The sequence below is a fragment of the Polyodon spathula genome, chromosome 1 (genome assembly GCF_017654505.1).
Source record: "Polyodon spathula isolate WHYD16114869_AA chromosome 1, ASM1765450v1, whole genome shotgun sequence".
NCBI lineage: Eukaryota > Metazoa > Chordata > Actinopteri > Acipenseriformes > Polyodontidae > Polyodon > Polyodon spathula.
The window spans coordinates 58,051,992-58,065,848 of record NC_054534.1 but is presented as its reverse complement, the minus strand read 5'-3'; the positions used below and the strand labels follow the sequence as shown (position 1 = coordinate 58,065,848).

At 39.7% G+C, this 13,857-nt stretch overlaps 1 protein-coding gene across 4 annotated transcripts in view; it reads left to right on the top strand.

The window, feature by feature from the left end:
• Positions 1–13,605, top strand: part of LOC121320184 (rho GTPase-activating protein 7-like) — a 168,567-nt gene extending 154,962 nt beyond the window's left edge. For 2 of the 4 annotated variants that reach the window (XM_041258446.1, XM_041258439.1), the window contains exons 9-18: positions 2,463–3,847; positions 4,196–4,375; positions 5,791–5,950; positions 6,113–6,311; positions 7,110–7,323; positions 8,388–8,502; positions 8,978–9,196; positions 9,686–9,903; positions 10,317–10,490; positions 11,958–13,605. In XM_041258446.1, coding sequence (XP_041114380.1) covers positions 2,463–3,847; positions 4,196–4,375; positions 5,791–5,950; positions 6,113–6,311; positions 7,110–7,323; positions 8,388–8,502; positions 8,978–9,196; positions 9,686–9,903; positions 10,317–10,490; positions 11,958–12,060 — 2,967 coding nt within the window. In that variant the 3' untranslated portion in view covers positions 12,061–13,605. The remainder of the gene's footprint in view (positions 1–2,462; positions 3,848–4,195; positions 4,376–5,790; positions 5,951–6,112; positions 6,312–7,109; positions 7,324–8,387; positions 8,503–8,977; positions 9,197–9,685; positions 9,904–10,316; positions 10,491–11,957) is intronic. The other 2 variants (XM_041258453.1, XM_041258460.1) reach the window with 2 other exon arrangements.
• Positions 13,606–13,857: the final 252 nt, after the last annotated feature.

Sequence of the window (13,857 nt, the reverse complement as noted above, 5' to 3'; positions counted from 1 at the left end):
TGGGTGAGCTAATTGTTTAATTGTGGGCAGTTCTACAGGATGAGCCTTGAATTATTAAAGTAGGCAGGTAGGTGATGTGTCGTGATGGAAAATCTGTTTAGGGCTTTACTTTGCACTAGAACTCTACTGGGATTTAAGGATTATCAAGATTGGTTTGTATGCACGAATTGAGCAGAAGTGTGCACAATAACAGTAATGCTTCTGAAGAGTAAGTGTGAATTCAAATCGATAATCCCTTTGTATGCTGTCAATGCCTCTGCAGGCTCCCTTGTACTGTATTATAATTGGCAACAGTGCTTCAGCTGGTAAATTATTTTATTTGACATTCCATTTGCTGCTTTTGTGTTCCTCGCCTGCAAAATGAGATTCTAGATGAATAGGTCCAGATGAGTAACAATGGTTCTTATTGACACCTCAGATAAGGAAAGGGGAGGCTATTTGTTTGCAGTACTTCATCTAGTAAAACCATACCCAACCTTGGAATGCGTGCCTGCGTGTAACGCAGCAGACTTCTGTTCATTCCTTGGTTTCATGGTATGGAACAGTCAGACATCTGTCAAGGTCTGGGATAGATTTGTGATAAGCACATACACATACAGTATATGTATGAACATGGATTGCTTGTGCAATAGTGACTTTTCATTGGTGTCAAAGGCAAGGTGCAAGCATGTGGTGTGATTTTAAGATAACAATACCAAAGCGTATCCAACTTTTTTGGCTGAACAGAAGTTTAAATTAGTAAATCCGTCTTTGTGATGGTGACATTTGTGTGCTTAACTGATTCTGTTATGGTGGTTTTTATTTATCAAATTAATTGAATTTAAGCAATTCAAACAAGAAATAGGTCTCCAATGAGATTGCTATGTGATTTTAAAAAATAAATAAATAAATAAATAAAGATACAGGTCTCCTGTTAATTGGGTATAGATGAAACAAAGTTTCAAAACACTTTTTTTCTTTGAGGCGGTTTGCTATGGGACAGACTTCATAGGATACCCATCTCTGACTGACGACAGGGGGGCAGCCTGGAGCCAGTAAATCGCAATAAAATGTATAGACCTTTGTCACCGTGTCATTAGTCACAGTGAGAAGACTTCCAAAGCTATGATGTGGAAGCTGTTTCTCTAAATTGGAGCCAGTCATCCTGTTGCAAGATTAGTTGTTAATTAACACCAAATAAGGGGGTCGAAGCACAAGGTCTCTTTGAAAAAGAAAATGAGTATGAAGCTGGTCTGAATGGATTCCTGGCACTAACCAGTTCTATTTCAACTTTGGGAGCGAGATTGGAATTTCCTGTTATCTCTGGGGCATCTTCTGCAGTGATAAATTTATTACTCCTTTCACACAAGCGAGTTATGATAGCTCAGAACTGGTACTGATGCAGTATTGTGGTCTGTGCGAATTGCCTATACCATCAGAGCCGTCATATTTTTATGCTGTCTGAACCACCTCACAAGGTGGTTCGGAGACGGCACTGAACCGAACTGAACTTTGTGAAATGCAATGCTGGCATAGATGCGTTGTGGTGGGCATGGACTGAAAGTCAACATCCCACGTGACTGTGTATTGGACGTGTTGGGCATATTTGTCGTTTTGGTGTTGCACACTTTCATTTTTTTCAAATACAATGGCTTATCAAGACCAAGGTAGTAATTGGAGTCTGGAATAAGTTAAGGAATTGTTCATTTTTATGGGCTGACGAGGAGGTGAATTCACAAATAGCAGGGACGGTGTGTGATGCTGCAATTTTATGGACTAATCACCATTGCCATGAAAATGATATGTTGACTGACAGGTTTGAAAGTTATACTAGCATTATCACTTTGGCTGTGTGAAAGGGTGATGATGGTATTATGCTGTCATAGATTGTGCAATTTCGTGCTGTGTGTGGGTATTTTAATTTATTTTATTTTATTGTCTCTGAGATGGCTCAGTAGCGGCACTTGCGTGTGAAAGGGGCTTTAGAGACACACAGGAGCCAGTGGTGAGACAGAAAACCAACACAAACAATAGCTGCTTATTGTAATATCTGTTTTAAAAGAACACTCTGTATAGTTTCAGAACCAGGATGTAAAATATTAACTTGGCAGTACAGCTAGAGGTGCTTATACATTGATAAGACTGAACTATAAAACAGTTTTCTATTGGCTTTTATCTTTTTTTTTGCATTATATGTATATACAGTGTCTACCGTTATTTAAAGGGCCAGACAAACCCTTGAAAGATAATCAAAATCAACAATGTTCTGTAAACATGAAATTGTACTGAAAAAGTGAAGGCAACTTCAATGAAGGTTAATAGTGATAATTGCTTGTTGTATTATGATCTTCCTTTTGCTGTAATTCCTTGTATTTGTGGTAGTATCAGAAGCTGCCTTTTAATTGTATACATTAAATAAGGTATTTGTTTTGTTTTTAAAGAAAAGGGGCTTGCTGCCAATATTTGTTTTTCTTTTGTTGTAGAGTGAAGACTCTGATGAAGATGAGCCTTGTGCCATCAGTGGCAAATGGACCTTTCAGAGGGACAGCAAGAGGTGGTCCAGGCTGGAGGAGCTGGATGTGTTTGCTTTGACTGACAACCCTGGCTCCTTCCCCCTGGAGGAGCCACTACTGAAAGTAGGGGTGAGCAGTGAAAGTGTCCTTACTGACCTGAGCGAGCAGCCAGAGGTGGGCTCTATCCACAGTGTCGGCAGCAGCACGGGGAGCCAGGGAGCTGGACTGCAGAGCGCAGGCATGGGCGCCACTAGAACCAGCTCTGTGACCAGCATCTGCTCATCGGGAAACTCTGTGGACAATGAAGATTCGTTCTCTGAAGACATTCCTTCCCCCAAGGAGAATTCAGGCTTTCAGTACGACACCAAGCCAGGAGGCAAGAGCACTAGGTCGAAGGCCAAGAGCTTTCTTAAGAGGATGGAGAGTCTACGACTGAAGAGCTCGCCCACCAAGAAGAAAAAGGTGACCTCTAAGTTGGTTATTAGCGGACCTGTGTTGCAGGAAGGGATTGATGAGGAAAAGCTCAGGAGCTTCAATTGCGTGGAGATCCCCAGGCTCAACGGACACCACAGCAGCCTTCCGCGCAACAGGAGCGTTTCCTACTCCACACAGATGAGCAGCAGCAGCAGCAGCCAATCGGAGACTGGCAGCAGCACAGTGAGCACTCCCAGTCCTGTGACCAGAGCCCGCAGCCACAGCACTGCTTATAACAACAATAAACGAGGTGGCATGTACCTGGAGGGATTTGACCCCTTCAATCAGAAACAGCTGCAACACGATGAGCAGTTGCTGCCTGCCAGCTGTGACGTGGCTGAACAGAACCTCCGCAACCAGGCGGCAGTTAAGGAAGATGTAATTTTCTTTATCCCAGAGGGCCACAAGCCAGGCACCTTCCCCAAAGCACTTTGCAACAGCAGTCCTCATAGTAGACTGAGACGGGAGAGCAGTGATGACAGCTCCAAAGGCTCTATCTGTGGAGGCCAGAATCACCGGAACTCTGCCACCTCCCTGGATAACCGGCTCAGCATATACGACAACGTGCCCTGCTCGCTGCTCCTGGATGGGGAAGAGGAGGAGGCCCCCTACCCCAAGCTGGATGACATTCTGCATCATGTAAGGGGCCTTCAGAGGTTTGTGAATGAGTGGTCGGAGCAGGCCTGCGAGGAGGGGGATTCGGACTCTGCCCTTGACTCCGTCTCACCCTGCCCATCGTCTCCACTACAAAACCACCTGGAGGAGGTGGAGATTGGCAGCGACTTGGACAGCACAGGCAACTCCCTCAACGAACAAGAGGTTCTGTCCAGCCGCCAGCGCAGGGATTCTGGTGTAGGCGCTTCTCTTACAAGATCAAGCAGGTTGGTAATTTGTTTGCAATTTCTTCCACACCTAGCGTAAGTCATATAGCGGAAATGTTGCACGTTCCAACAGATCTCTTTCATTATTATGAAAAGTATTGCTGCAGTATTTGGTCATGCACAGGAATGTTCTTTTGTGTGTTACTGAAGCTTAATCTGCTGGAGAAATTTGAAGGCAGAGGATTTCCAGTTCAGCTGACATAAATCAACACTTGATAATTTTTTAAATGCTGATTCTCTACAGGTGTTACATTACTGTACTCATGTTATTGGATTTGAAATTTTTACCAATTATCTAATCAGAAATGATGCTTTAGTCTTAATATATGTATTTTTCCTATTACACAGACCTCAGAAGTTGAGATGGCACAGTTTCCAGAGCTCGCACAGGCCAAGTCTGTCCTCATTGCTGCTACAAATTAACTGCCAGTCTGTAATGCAGATGAATCTCCTTCAGAAATACTCCCTTTTGAAGCTCACAGCCCTGTTGGAGAAATATACGCCCACAAATAAACATGGTTTCAGCTGGTGAGTGTCAGTGCAGGGCTGTTTTCTGTAACCTTGACCCTAAACAGGCTATTAGATGTTTGTAATAGTTTTTTTTTTTTTTTTCTTGGATAACACAGGAGAAAGCATCAATAGAGTGCTATGTGTATGTTGTGAGACAATTTTGTATAAGTCCAACTTGATTTAATTTTAAAATTTCAGCATTTACTCACATGACTAGAATGAGCCCAGATAATTAAATGACAAATTTGTTGCATGACCTGGGTAGCTCTTGTTTAGTGACACCCAGCAGGGGTCAATTAGCTAATGCAGGTGTTGGTTATTCCATTACTGTAATTGCCAAGATACTGTAATGGAAAACCTCCTATTTACAGATATTTTACACCCAGCTGGGGCCTCTGGAATTTGGCAGGGTAAAGAAATTGATCCCACCCACTCCAAAGTCCCCAGTGAGTTTCACCTCCAGCTTCAAAGCACCTACTGCTCGAAGCTAGTTCTTATGTGAGCCACATTAAATAGCCTCTTGTTTGGTACTGACAGAAATAAGTATTGCTGGTGGTTCATACATGCTTTGAATGCTCAGCAGTAATCGTAATGTGTTCTTTTTAAATTCCAGTGCCGTTTCTTACAAACCAAGCATTATGAACATTTGCTAAATACTTACTGCTGTTCCCTTTATTGCAGTCTGGGATCTATTTGACAACTATTTGAGTTGCCATGGCAAAAGCTAAAACGAGCATACAAAAGCATTTTGCTAAAGTAATTGAAAGTGTGTGCACTGGTCTTTTGCCATTAATTAAGGGGTTGAAGCTGGACACTTGGAGTGTGAAGCTAGAGTGCTAGACTTCATTGCAATAGAAATGAAAATGTACATTCGTTAGTCTTTAAAACTGACAATAACATAGTCTCATACATGAGGTGGTGTGTGTGGTTTGTTGTGGGTTTTTTTTGTGTGTGTGGTTTTTTTTTTTTTTGGAATGGTCATTTGTAACTAAATTCCTTGACATCCTGATGCATCACATCAGTTCCCAGCTGCTGTAAGTGCCACCAGGCATTCGGCCTATCACAATGTGCTGGTTCAACGCTCCCCAACCCCCATTGTCTGATGCATTCTGTCTTCAGGCTGCAGAAAAACTTACAGAGCTTAAGCACTTTAATAGCTGGCTTTCTGAGAGACCTGTAGTAGACATCTAGGACAGCTTCGGATCTTAATTCTACACCCACAGCTCCACAAGACTTGGCTGTGTGACGGCCAGCTGGGTATTTTTGTGTGCAGTCTATAAATGTCGTCATTTTGAAGTTAAACTGTGGTTCCTGCCAATGTATAAGATCAGTAATAAGTTGTTTTTGGCAATATCTAAATAAAGAAGCCCTGTATCAAATAGCATTACTGCAGGCCTCATTTTCAGACTGTGTTCCTTTTTTAATTTTCACAGGGCTGTACCAAAGTTTATGAAGCGAATAAAGGCCCCCGATTACAAGGACAGGAATGTTTTTGGAGTCCCTCTTCAAGTAAATGTGCAGCGGACAGGCCAACCACTCCCCCAGTGCATCCAGCAAGCAATGCGCTATCTCCGCAGCCAGTGCTTGGACCAGGTGAGGGGAAATGTCTGTTACAGGACCTTTTTATTAGTGTGATGTACAATGTTTTGTCATGTGGATCTTGAATTCTAAAATTCCACTATTGGGATTTTGTTGAAGATTCAGTGGGAATATACCAACTGTGTGGCTCAAATCTAATCCTGCTGTCTTCCACAGGTTGGGCTCTTCAGAAAATCTGGAGTCAAGTCTAGGATTCAGGCATTGAGACAGATGAATGAAAGCTGTACTGACAGTATTAGCTATGAGGGACAGTCTGCATTTGATGTAGCTGATATGGTAAAACAGTATTTCCGGGATTTGCCAGAGCCACTGTTGACCAGCAAGCTTTCAGAAACGTTCCTTCAAATATATCAGTGTAAGTAGTCTGGTCAGTAAGCTATTTTGTCGTCCCAGATTTTTAGAGGAAGTGGAACAATGAGATGGATCGTAGACATCTTGTGGTTAAGTAGCACGTTTATTTTAAATCTTGAATTGAGTGCCAGGGTCATAGACCATTTCAAACATGGCTTGAAAACAAAGCAGGATCGACCAATGAATCATCTATATGTAATGTTTGGATTTTTTTATGTTCTGGTCAAGATATTTTTCCTATCTGGGTCTTGTAAATCAGTGCAGGCCTCATCAATCATGTGCTAAGCACATGTTTTTTTTTTCATAATCTTAACTTATTTTCTCATCCTTACAAAAGTTTTATTATGACCAGTGTGAGCTTAATGTGTACTGTTTGAAATCAAAGTTGTTAAAAGATGTTTGAAGTTGCATAACATAAGGCAGGAAATGCCTGTCGAAGGCTTTCATATAACCTATTTATTCATTTTCCATTTGCCACTTTAACATTGTTTATACCTAGGGAATGGAAGTACGCTTAGAAAAAACACATGCACGCGTCTTTTAAAACCTCTAGTAAATCTGCCACACATTACATTTATACAGCAGATATACGGCCTATTTTGAAGAGTGCAGTGGTTTTTTTGGTTTTTTTTTTTTTGGGGGGGGGGGTGTGGGGAATGTTGGGGGGGGGGGGGGGGGGGGGTGAATGTTCCTGATTTCACTTGGATCATTTCAGATTACTTAATTGGTGACAGAATGTTATATTGCACTACATTGCACAAATGAACCGGGATTAAAATGTTTGATTCATATTGTTGTACAGATGTGCCCAAGGATCAGCGCCTCCAAGCCATCAAGGCAGCCTTCGTGCTCCTGCCGGATGAGAACAGAGAGGTGTTGCAGACTCTGCTGTATTTTCTAAGTGACGTGACTGCCGCTGTGAAAGAGAATCAAATGACAAACAACAACCTAGCGGTGTGCCTGGCACCCTCCCTGTTCCACCTCAATACCCTCAAGAGAGAGACCTCTTCTCCAAGGTAGACCTTGGTTTACTGTAAATGGCCTGAGCAAATATTTACTGTGGTGGCTTAAATTGCCACAGATATTAACATGCCTTTTGCTTTTACAGGCAGTGCCCCCCCCCCCCCCCCCCCTCCAGTAGTGTGCAAAACATCCACATGCAGCATTGTGGAAGTATATATGTGTGTGTGTGTGTGTATAGATATATACTATGTAGATGTAGATCTCTAGAGAGATATCTTTTCAATGTACCGGAATATGTTAAAGTAAAAGTCAGAACCTGGTCTATAAATGTCAAAATTTACCAAATAAGGCCAAAATTATGAAGATATTTTTAGAGGGATTTTTAGAGAAAGAAGCCGCCAAATTGTATCATCACAACAGAAGTCACAACCAGCTGAATACACCACACTTCGTCCTGAAGTAGTACAATGGTGGCGTTCTTCACAGACTTCCACAGATCTGCACAGTCCTGAATAGAATTGCAGACGTGTGCATTCTTCGAGGGGTGCTGCGTGACGTTACTCAAATCCACCCTCAGAAATCTGTGCAGATCCTGCACAGCCCAGCGCAGCTTTGAAAAATTGCTGCAGAGCTGGTTGCAGCCGTGAACCAAAGAGATCATGAGTGACCTGCTAATCGTAATGCAAATAACTACTACAACTGTTGCCTCCCTCTTATGCCACCACACAGTGAGATGTATCTATATCTTGGAGCTGATGGTTTAACGAATTAGAAATCCTAACTTTTTGTGTTGTGTTCTGAAACACTGGGCTTTTTTTAATATGACTACTCGTCACGTTTATTGGGACAATCACTAATAAAGCCCAGGTGTGTTTTGTTTATAACCCATTTTGCTTTTTATTTACAATTTGAAATGTACCTAAAGCATATATTAAAGCCAACCCTTTGATCTACTCCCTGGAACAGTTTCAGCCTTTGAGCCAGTTCATTTCTATGCAGATGTTTGCTCTTTTATGTTGCATTGCTTTACAAATTCCTGCATAATGCCTAGACATGGGGACCTTTGTTTACATGTAATTAAGGGTTAATTAAGCAATTGTTCCTCCTTTTTATCTAGGGTAATGCAAAGAAAACACAGCCTTGGCAAACCAGACCAAAAGGACCTGAGTGAAAACCTTGCTGCCACCCATGGCCTGGCCCACATGATTGCGGAGTGCAAAAAACTGTTTCAGGTGTGTTTTTTAGTTAGCATTTCTGCTGCAGCATGCAAAGAGCAGTTTAAACCAGCACTATTGGTTCTACGCAGTACATTTGCTGCATAATTACAATAGTTTTTTTTTTTGTTTTATTGTATTAGTAATGAGCAGTTTTGCTTTAATTTAAGCACAACAAATCTACCTGTAATTACACTATTCTGTGTGCTCCTCCACTTTTTTTTGTTTTGTTTTTAAGGTGTTGCCCTGGGCCATGTAATTTCTTCTTCCACTCCCATTGTCCCACCCTGCTGTAAAAAGTGGGTGCAAATAAGATAAAACTACAGGGGTTGTTTTCTCATAATGTCTTAAGTAGAACAGCTTTCAAAAAAATTAAAGAATTCAACGTATTGTAACGTGACTTTTTTTTTTTTTTTGTTAAATTGTGTAATTTTTTCTTTCAATGGATTTGGAAGTTACTTTATTTATTTTTTTTTTAAATGTTCTACTCCAGATTCCTGAGGAAATGAGCAGCTGCAGAAACTCATACATGGAGCAAGGTCTGCAGCCCCCGAAGCTTGAAGAGTTGGTGGGTAATAACAAAGAGCAGTCTACCGGATACAAGGCCTACCTGCAGGAGTGTATTGATGGGCTTCTAAAGGAAGCTAAGGAAAAGTTTAAAGGCTGGGACAGCTGTTCAACTTCAGAGCAGGCAGAACTGTCCTATAAAAAGGTACTTTGGGTTTTCATATTAACACTGCAATGATAATGACTGCTCTGGTAGAGCCCTCTGCTGCTTCTGGTCTTTATTTTATTAATTTTGTACATTGCAGAGTATGTGGTGCCTGATGCGTTCGTAAACTGTTAATTCAGACGGCTGCTGTCCATAAACTAAAACTGTCCTAGCAGAACATACTATTCTTGTATGGTGTACTGGTATCACCGTTTTGAAAAATGTGTGCAGTTATTTGTAATATAAAACCCTGTAAGTGTGTGTTCACCTTTGATACTCTGCAGCCTGGAATGTTTGAGTTTTTCAGCACTAAACTGTTAATTGTTTAATGGAACAGATTGCATTGTTAGCAAATGGGTGATACCAGTTGTCTGCAATTAACATCACATTTCAAACTGGAATTAAGTGCAACACTTCAGACTAATAGGGCAGCTCTTAAAGGTTTTAGGTTATTGTTTTTACAAATTGTTTTTTCTGTTCTATTGCTAGGTATGTGACGGCTCTCCTCTCCGCCTGTGGAAAGCCACTGTTGAAGTGCCAGCTGCTCCAGAAGATGTGTTGAATCGAGTGCTTAGAGAACAGTATCGGTGGAATGACGACCTTTTGGATTCAAAAGTAATTGAGAGTTTGGATAACCAGACTGAAATCTATCAGTACATCCTCACCAGCATGGCTCCGCATCCCGCCCGGGATCATGTGATGCTAAGGTAAAGACCTTTTTAATAACTCACTTTGCTTCCCAGGGAGAGTACAGTGCATCACATTTCAAAATTTCAAATGTGCTTTGTTTTATATGCCTCGGGTGTTTTGAGTTTTCTATTGCAGAGGTAGACAACTTATTTTTGTTCCGGAATAGCCCTGATTACATTTAACCAATGAATCCTCTGACCTGGTCCTAAAGTACTTAGTCATTTTAATTATACATCCTAATCTTGGGGTGGAATGGTCATCGAAGACATGAGGTCTATTTTATTTCTTGTATTAGATTTCAGAATTTTAGGGCTACAAAAAACACAATTATGTTCAAGCAAAGGAATAAAGTATACCTTTTTTTTCTTTTAGTGGAGATCTTTTGTCTGGTTTATTTTGCGGTAATTTTCCCATTTTTGGTTATTCACAGGACCTGGACAACAGATTTGCCAAAGAGAGCATGTGCACTAGTTGCTACCTCTGTGGACCATGATGCTGCTCCACTGATGGGGGTCCGAGTCAATGTGCTAACATGCAGATACCTAATAGAGCCCTGCGGCTCAGCAAAATCCAAACTGTCCTACATATCCCGGATAGACTACAGGTGTGTAACCCGTCTACCCTCAGGGGACTTGATCTCAGCTCAGCCAGCTATTTGATACAGTACATGACAGTGTTGGATAAGGACATACATCTAACAGTTTAGATATAATTAAATTTATATTTATATATATATATATATATATATATATATATATATATATATATATATATATATATATATATATATATATATATATATATATATATATAACTGAAGGAGCATGATTCTCCCCATGCCTTTTCAGCCTGTTTGCAGCCAAAGTGGCTGTTGCCACCTTGCTGAAAAAACCTAATCTGTCAGTCTTGCAGATGCTACTGTGCCTTTAACAATAAGGATTGATTGCGCTTCTAGCAGACTAGATCACTTCCGTGTTGCTGGGTGAAAAAAAAATTAAAAAAATGTGGAACCACATGACAGCTGTGTTACGTCTTGATACAACATTTAAGCAATCAAAGAGTTGAAGTGGTGGATTTTCTGTGTTAAGCACTTAAAGGCTAAAACCGTTAATGACTGCTAATAAAATAACCAATTATTTTCTAAGCAGAGATAGTGACAATGACTGTAGGGGGTCAAAATAAGCCGATTGGCGCAATCCACTGTTAAATACAAATTGTTAATGAACAGTTGCATTCAACACTTGTAGAACAAAAAAAGCTGTGCATTAACAAAATGCCCTGAAAACGTAACATAAAGAAAACAGTTTAAATGAAACAATAAGCTCAATAATTAAGCTAAAAAGGAAGTGAAAAGGTTACTGTGGTGGGTTTTTTGTTAACTCTAATAATCCTACGTTATCTTTCCTCAGTCAAATCGTAGAGTGCCTAGATAAGCACAGTAATGAAAGAAAATATAGAACATAAAGCTCAGCCAGATCTAGTCAACGAAAGACAACACATTATTCAAATTCTTTGTCGTCTTCTACATATAAGGGAAGGCAAGTTTTTTATTTTTCCGTTAAGATCTCCCGGCTTTAATGTTCTACTGCCCGGCTGTACAGAATTCCTGAGGATAACATATATATTATATGTGTGTGTGTGTATTAAAAAATTAAATAAAAAAATAATCCCTTGTCAGTCTTGAACATCGGCAATATGTCTAGAAACTGTTTGGCTCCACTACCTGACCTTTGTGGCATCTGCCTGCACCTCCCCTAGCTAACCCAACCTACTTTCACACTGCAGGCAGACACATTGATATTAAGCCTGTTTCCTTTCTCGAGAGCACTCTTGTATTGCTGAATCTGTTCTCGGTAGCAGGTGGTTAGCAATTTCTGATGTGCATATAAATTATTGAAAAATCTAGGTTACATACCAACTGACTAGAAATATCAAACCTAAGTAATACTCTCATAGTTGGTCATGTTCTTTATCTGTATTCTGGCCATTTAATCGCTGCATTTTTAGTTTAATAGATTTAAGCAGCATTTGATGTTATATATATATAATTTTTTTTTTTTCTTTTTTGCAGGGGCCGTGTTCCAGAGTGGTACAATAAGATGTTTGGACAGTTGTGTGCAGCAGAAGTAGTTAGAATACGAGACTCTTTTAACAATCGTTCACTTGAAAAATAATTCTACAACCACAAGACCTGTTTATTATAGTGATTTGCATTTACACAACATTTCTGCCTTCGCCAATGCCATCTTGAATAGATCCAATGTTGTCTGAACTTGGCTTAAAATAGCCCTGTGCTGATGAGAAACTTTGACTTGCCCTACAATTGTATACACTAAATTGACAGGAAGAAACTGAACTGTGGCAATATTTTTTTTTAATTAATGCTGCTTTGTTTAAGGAACAGTTTTAAGGAACTGGAATAGAAATGAACCTTGGCTGTTTAGGGTGCTCTGAAATCATAGTTTGACAAAGGGCTACTATTGCTTCTGGGAAGCAAAAATATGTTGACAAATCAATTTTATTGTACTTACCATTTTTATTTTGAATACACTCATGTGAAAGTAAGTGTTTTTAATGTAATCAGTGTTGTAGCAACTGTCATGGAGCGTGGTGTATAATGTCCTTTGTGTACTTGGAAATTCATAGAACTTTCTTGGGAGGGGAATAGATGAATGGATCAAATTGCATGTATTGTTTTTCAGAGTGATGTATCGGTATGTGGTAAAGTATGGTGGCTGGTACACCAGTAGGTGAAATTGATGTCTCCAGAGATGCAGTACATTTGGACCTGTGATTTGTTGACTGCCAGATGGACCAAATAACACCCATCAACCTTTTCTTTTGAGTGTGTGCATGGATTTTCAAATTTCAGATTTTAGTAGGTTTAGGTTGACAATAAACTGTCTATCTGTATTGACCTGTCTGCGGCCAAGTGAAAATAGTAGGTTATAGATTACTGGTGTCAACTTTTGTCTGTTTTGAACAAATATTTTGTAAGATCTTAGCTAGCAGCAGGTGTATTTCAGGGACAGTGTGTATAATATATAATATCCAAACCCATAATTAAACAAATGAGTAATCCTGAGTTCTTTTAAGATTGCAGTATTTTTTACTGTATTTTTCACTCTCAAAACACTTTGGAAGTCTTGTAGAATGGGTACTAAAGATTTTAATAAATTGGTCCTTTTATAAAGGTGGTCTTTTGTACAGGTTTTACTGTAGAGATAAAAAGGTAGATTGCAGTAATGTTCGAATATAACCTGTTCACATATGCGAATGTGGAGATGGTAGTGGATGAATGCAATTTAAGGAAAATGTAGAATATCTACTGTACCATGATCAGTGTTACATAACCTCTTAATGAAGTTTTTTTTTATTATTTTTAAACGTATGCATATCTCATACTTGGAAACTGATATTTTGGTAAATTTGCAGATTTTTTACTGTTGTATATACCATTGTATTGTAATTGTCTACATTTTAACTGTATACTGCCAAATAAGGATCAAGCATGACAATTACATTTATTTAAGTATTTATACCTCCAGATATGCGTTTGGTTTTTGTACCTCTTATCAGTTTATTGTAAATCTGAAATTTACGAAATAGAAATGAAATGTTTCTTGTTATACTGTATGTCTGTACAGACCATAACTATTAAATGTATAAAACAAATGCAACATACTCTATTGTTATTTCACTGTGCAACAAGTGCCATTTGAGTATTGACTGAAATATTGGTCCTCTGGAGAAGGAAGGTTTTGTTACTGTGCCTTTAGGTAAGGGATAACCTGTGTAGCAATTTGTTATATAAACAGTGTAACACTTTAAATACTGAATTGCACATTCATTGGAAAGTGTCGTGCATGATATGTTGGCAAAAGTAGTGACCGTCTCATTCAATCAATAGAAAATTGTTGAGGGTCGTCGCATGGATGCAGCTTAAGGAAACTAGATGATGGTTCTCATAC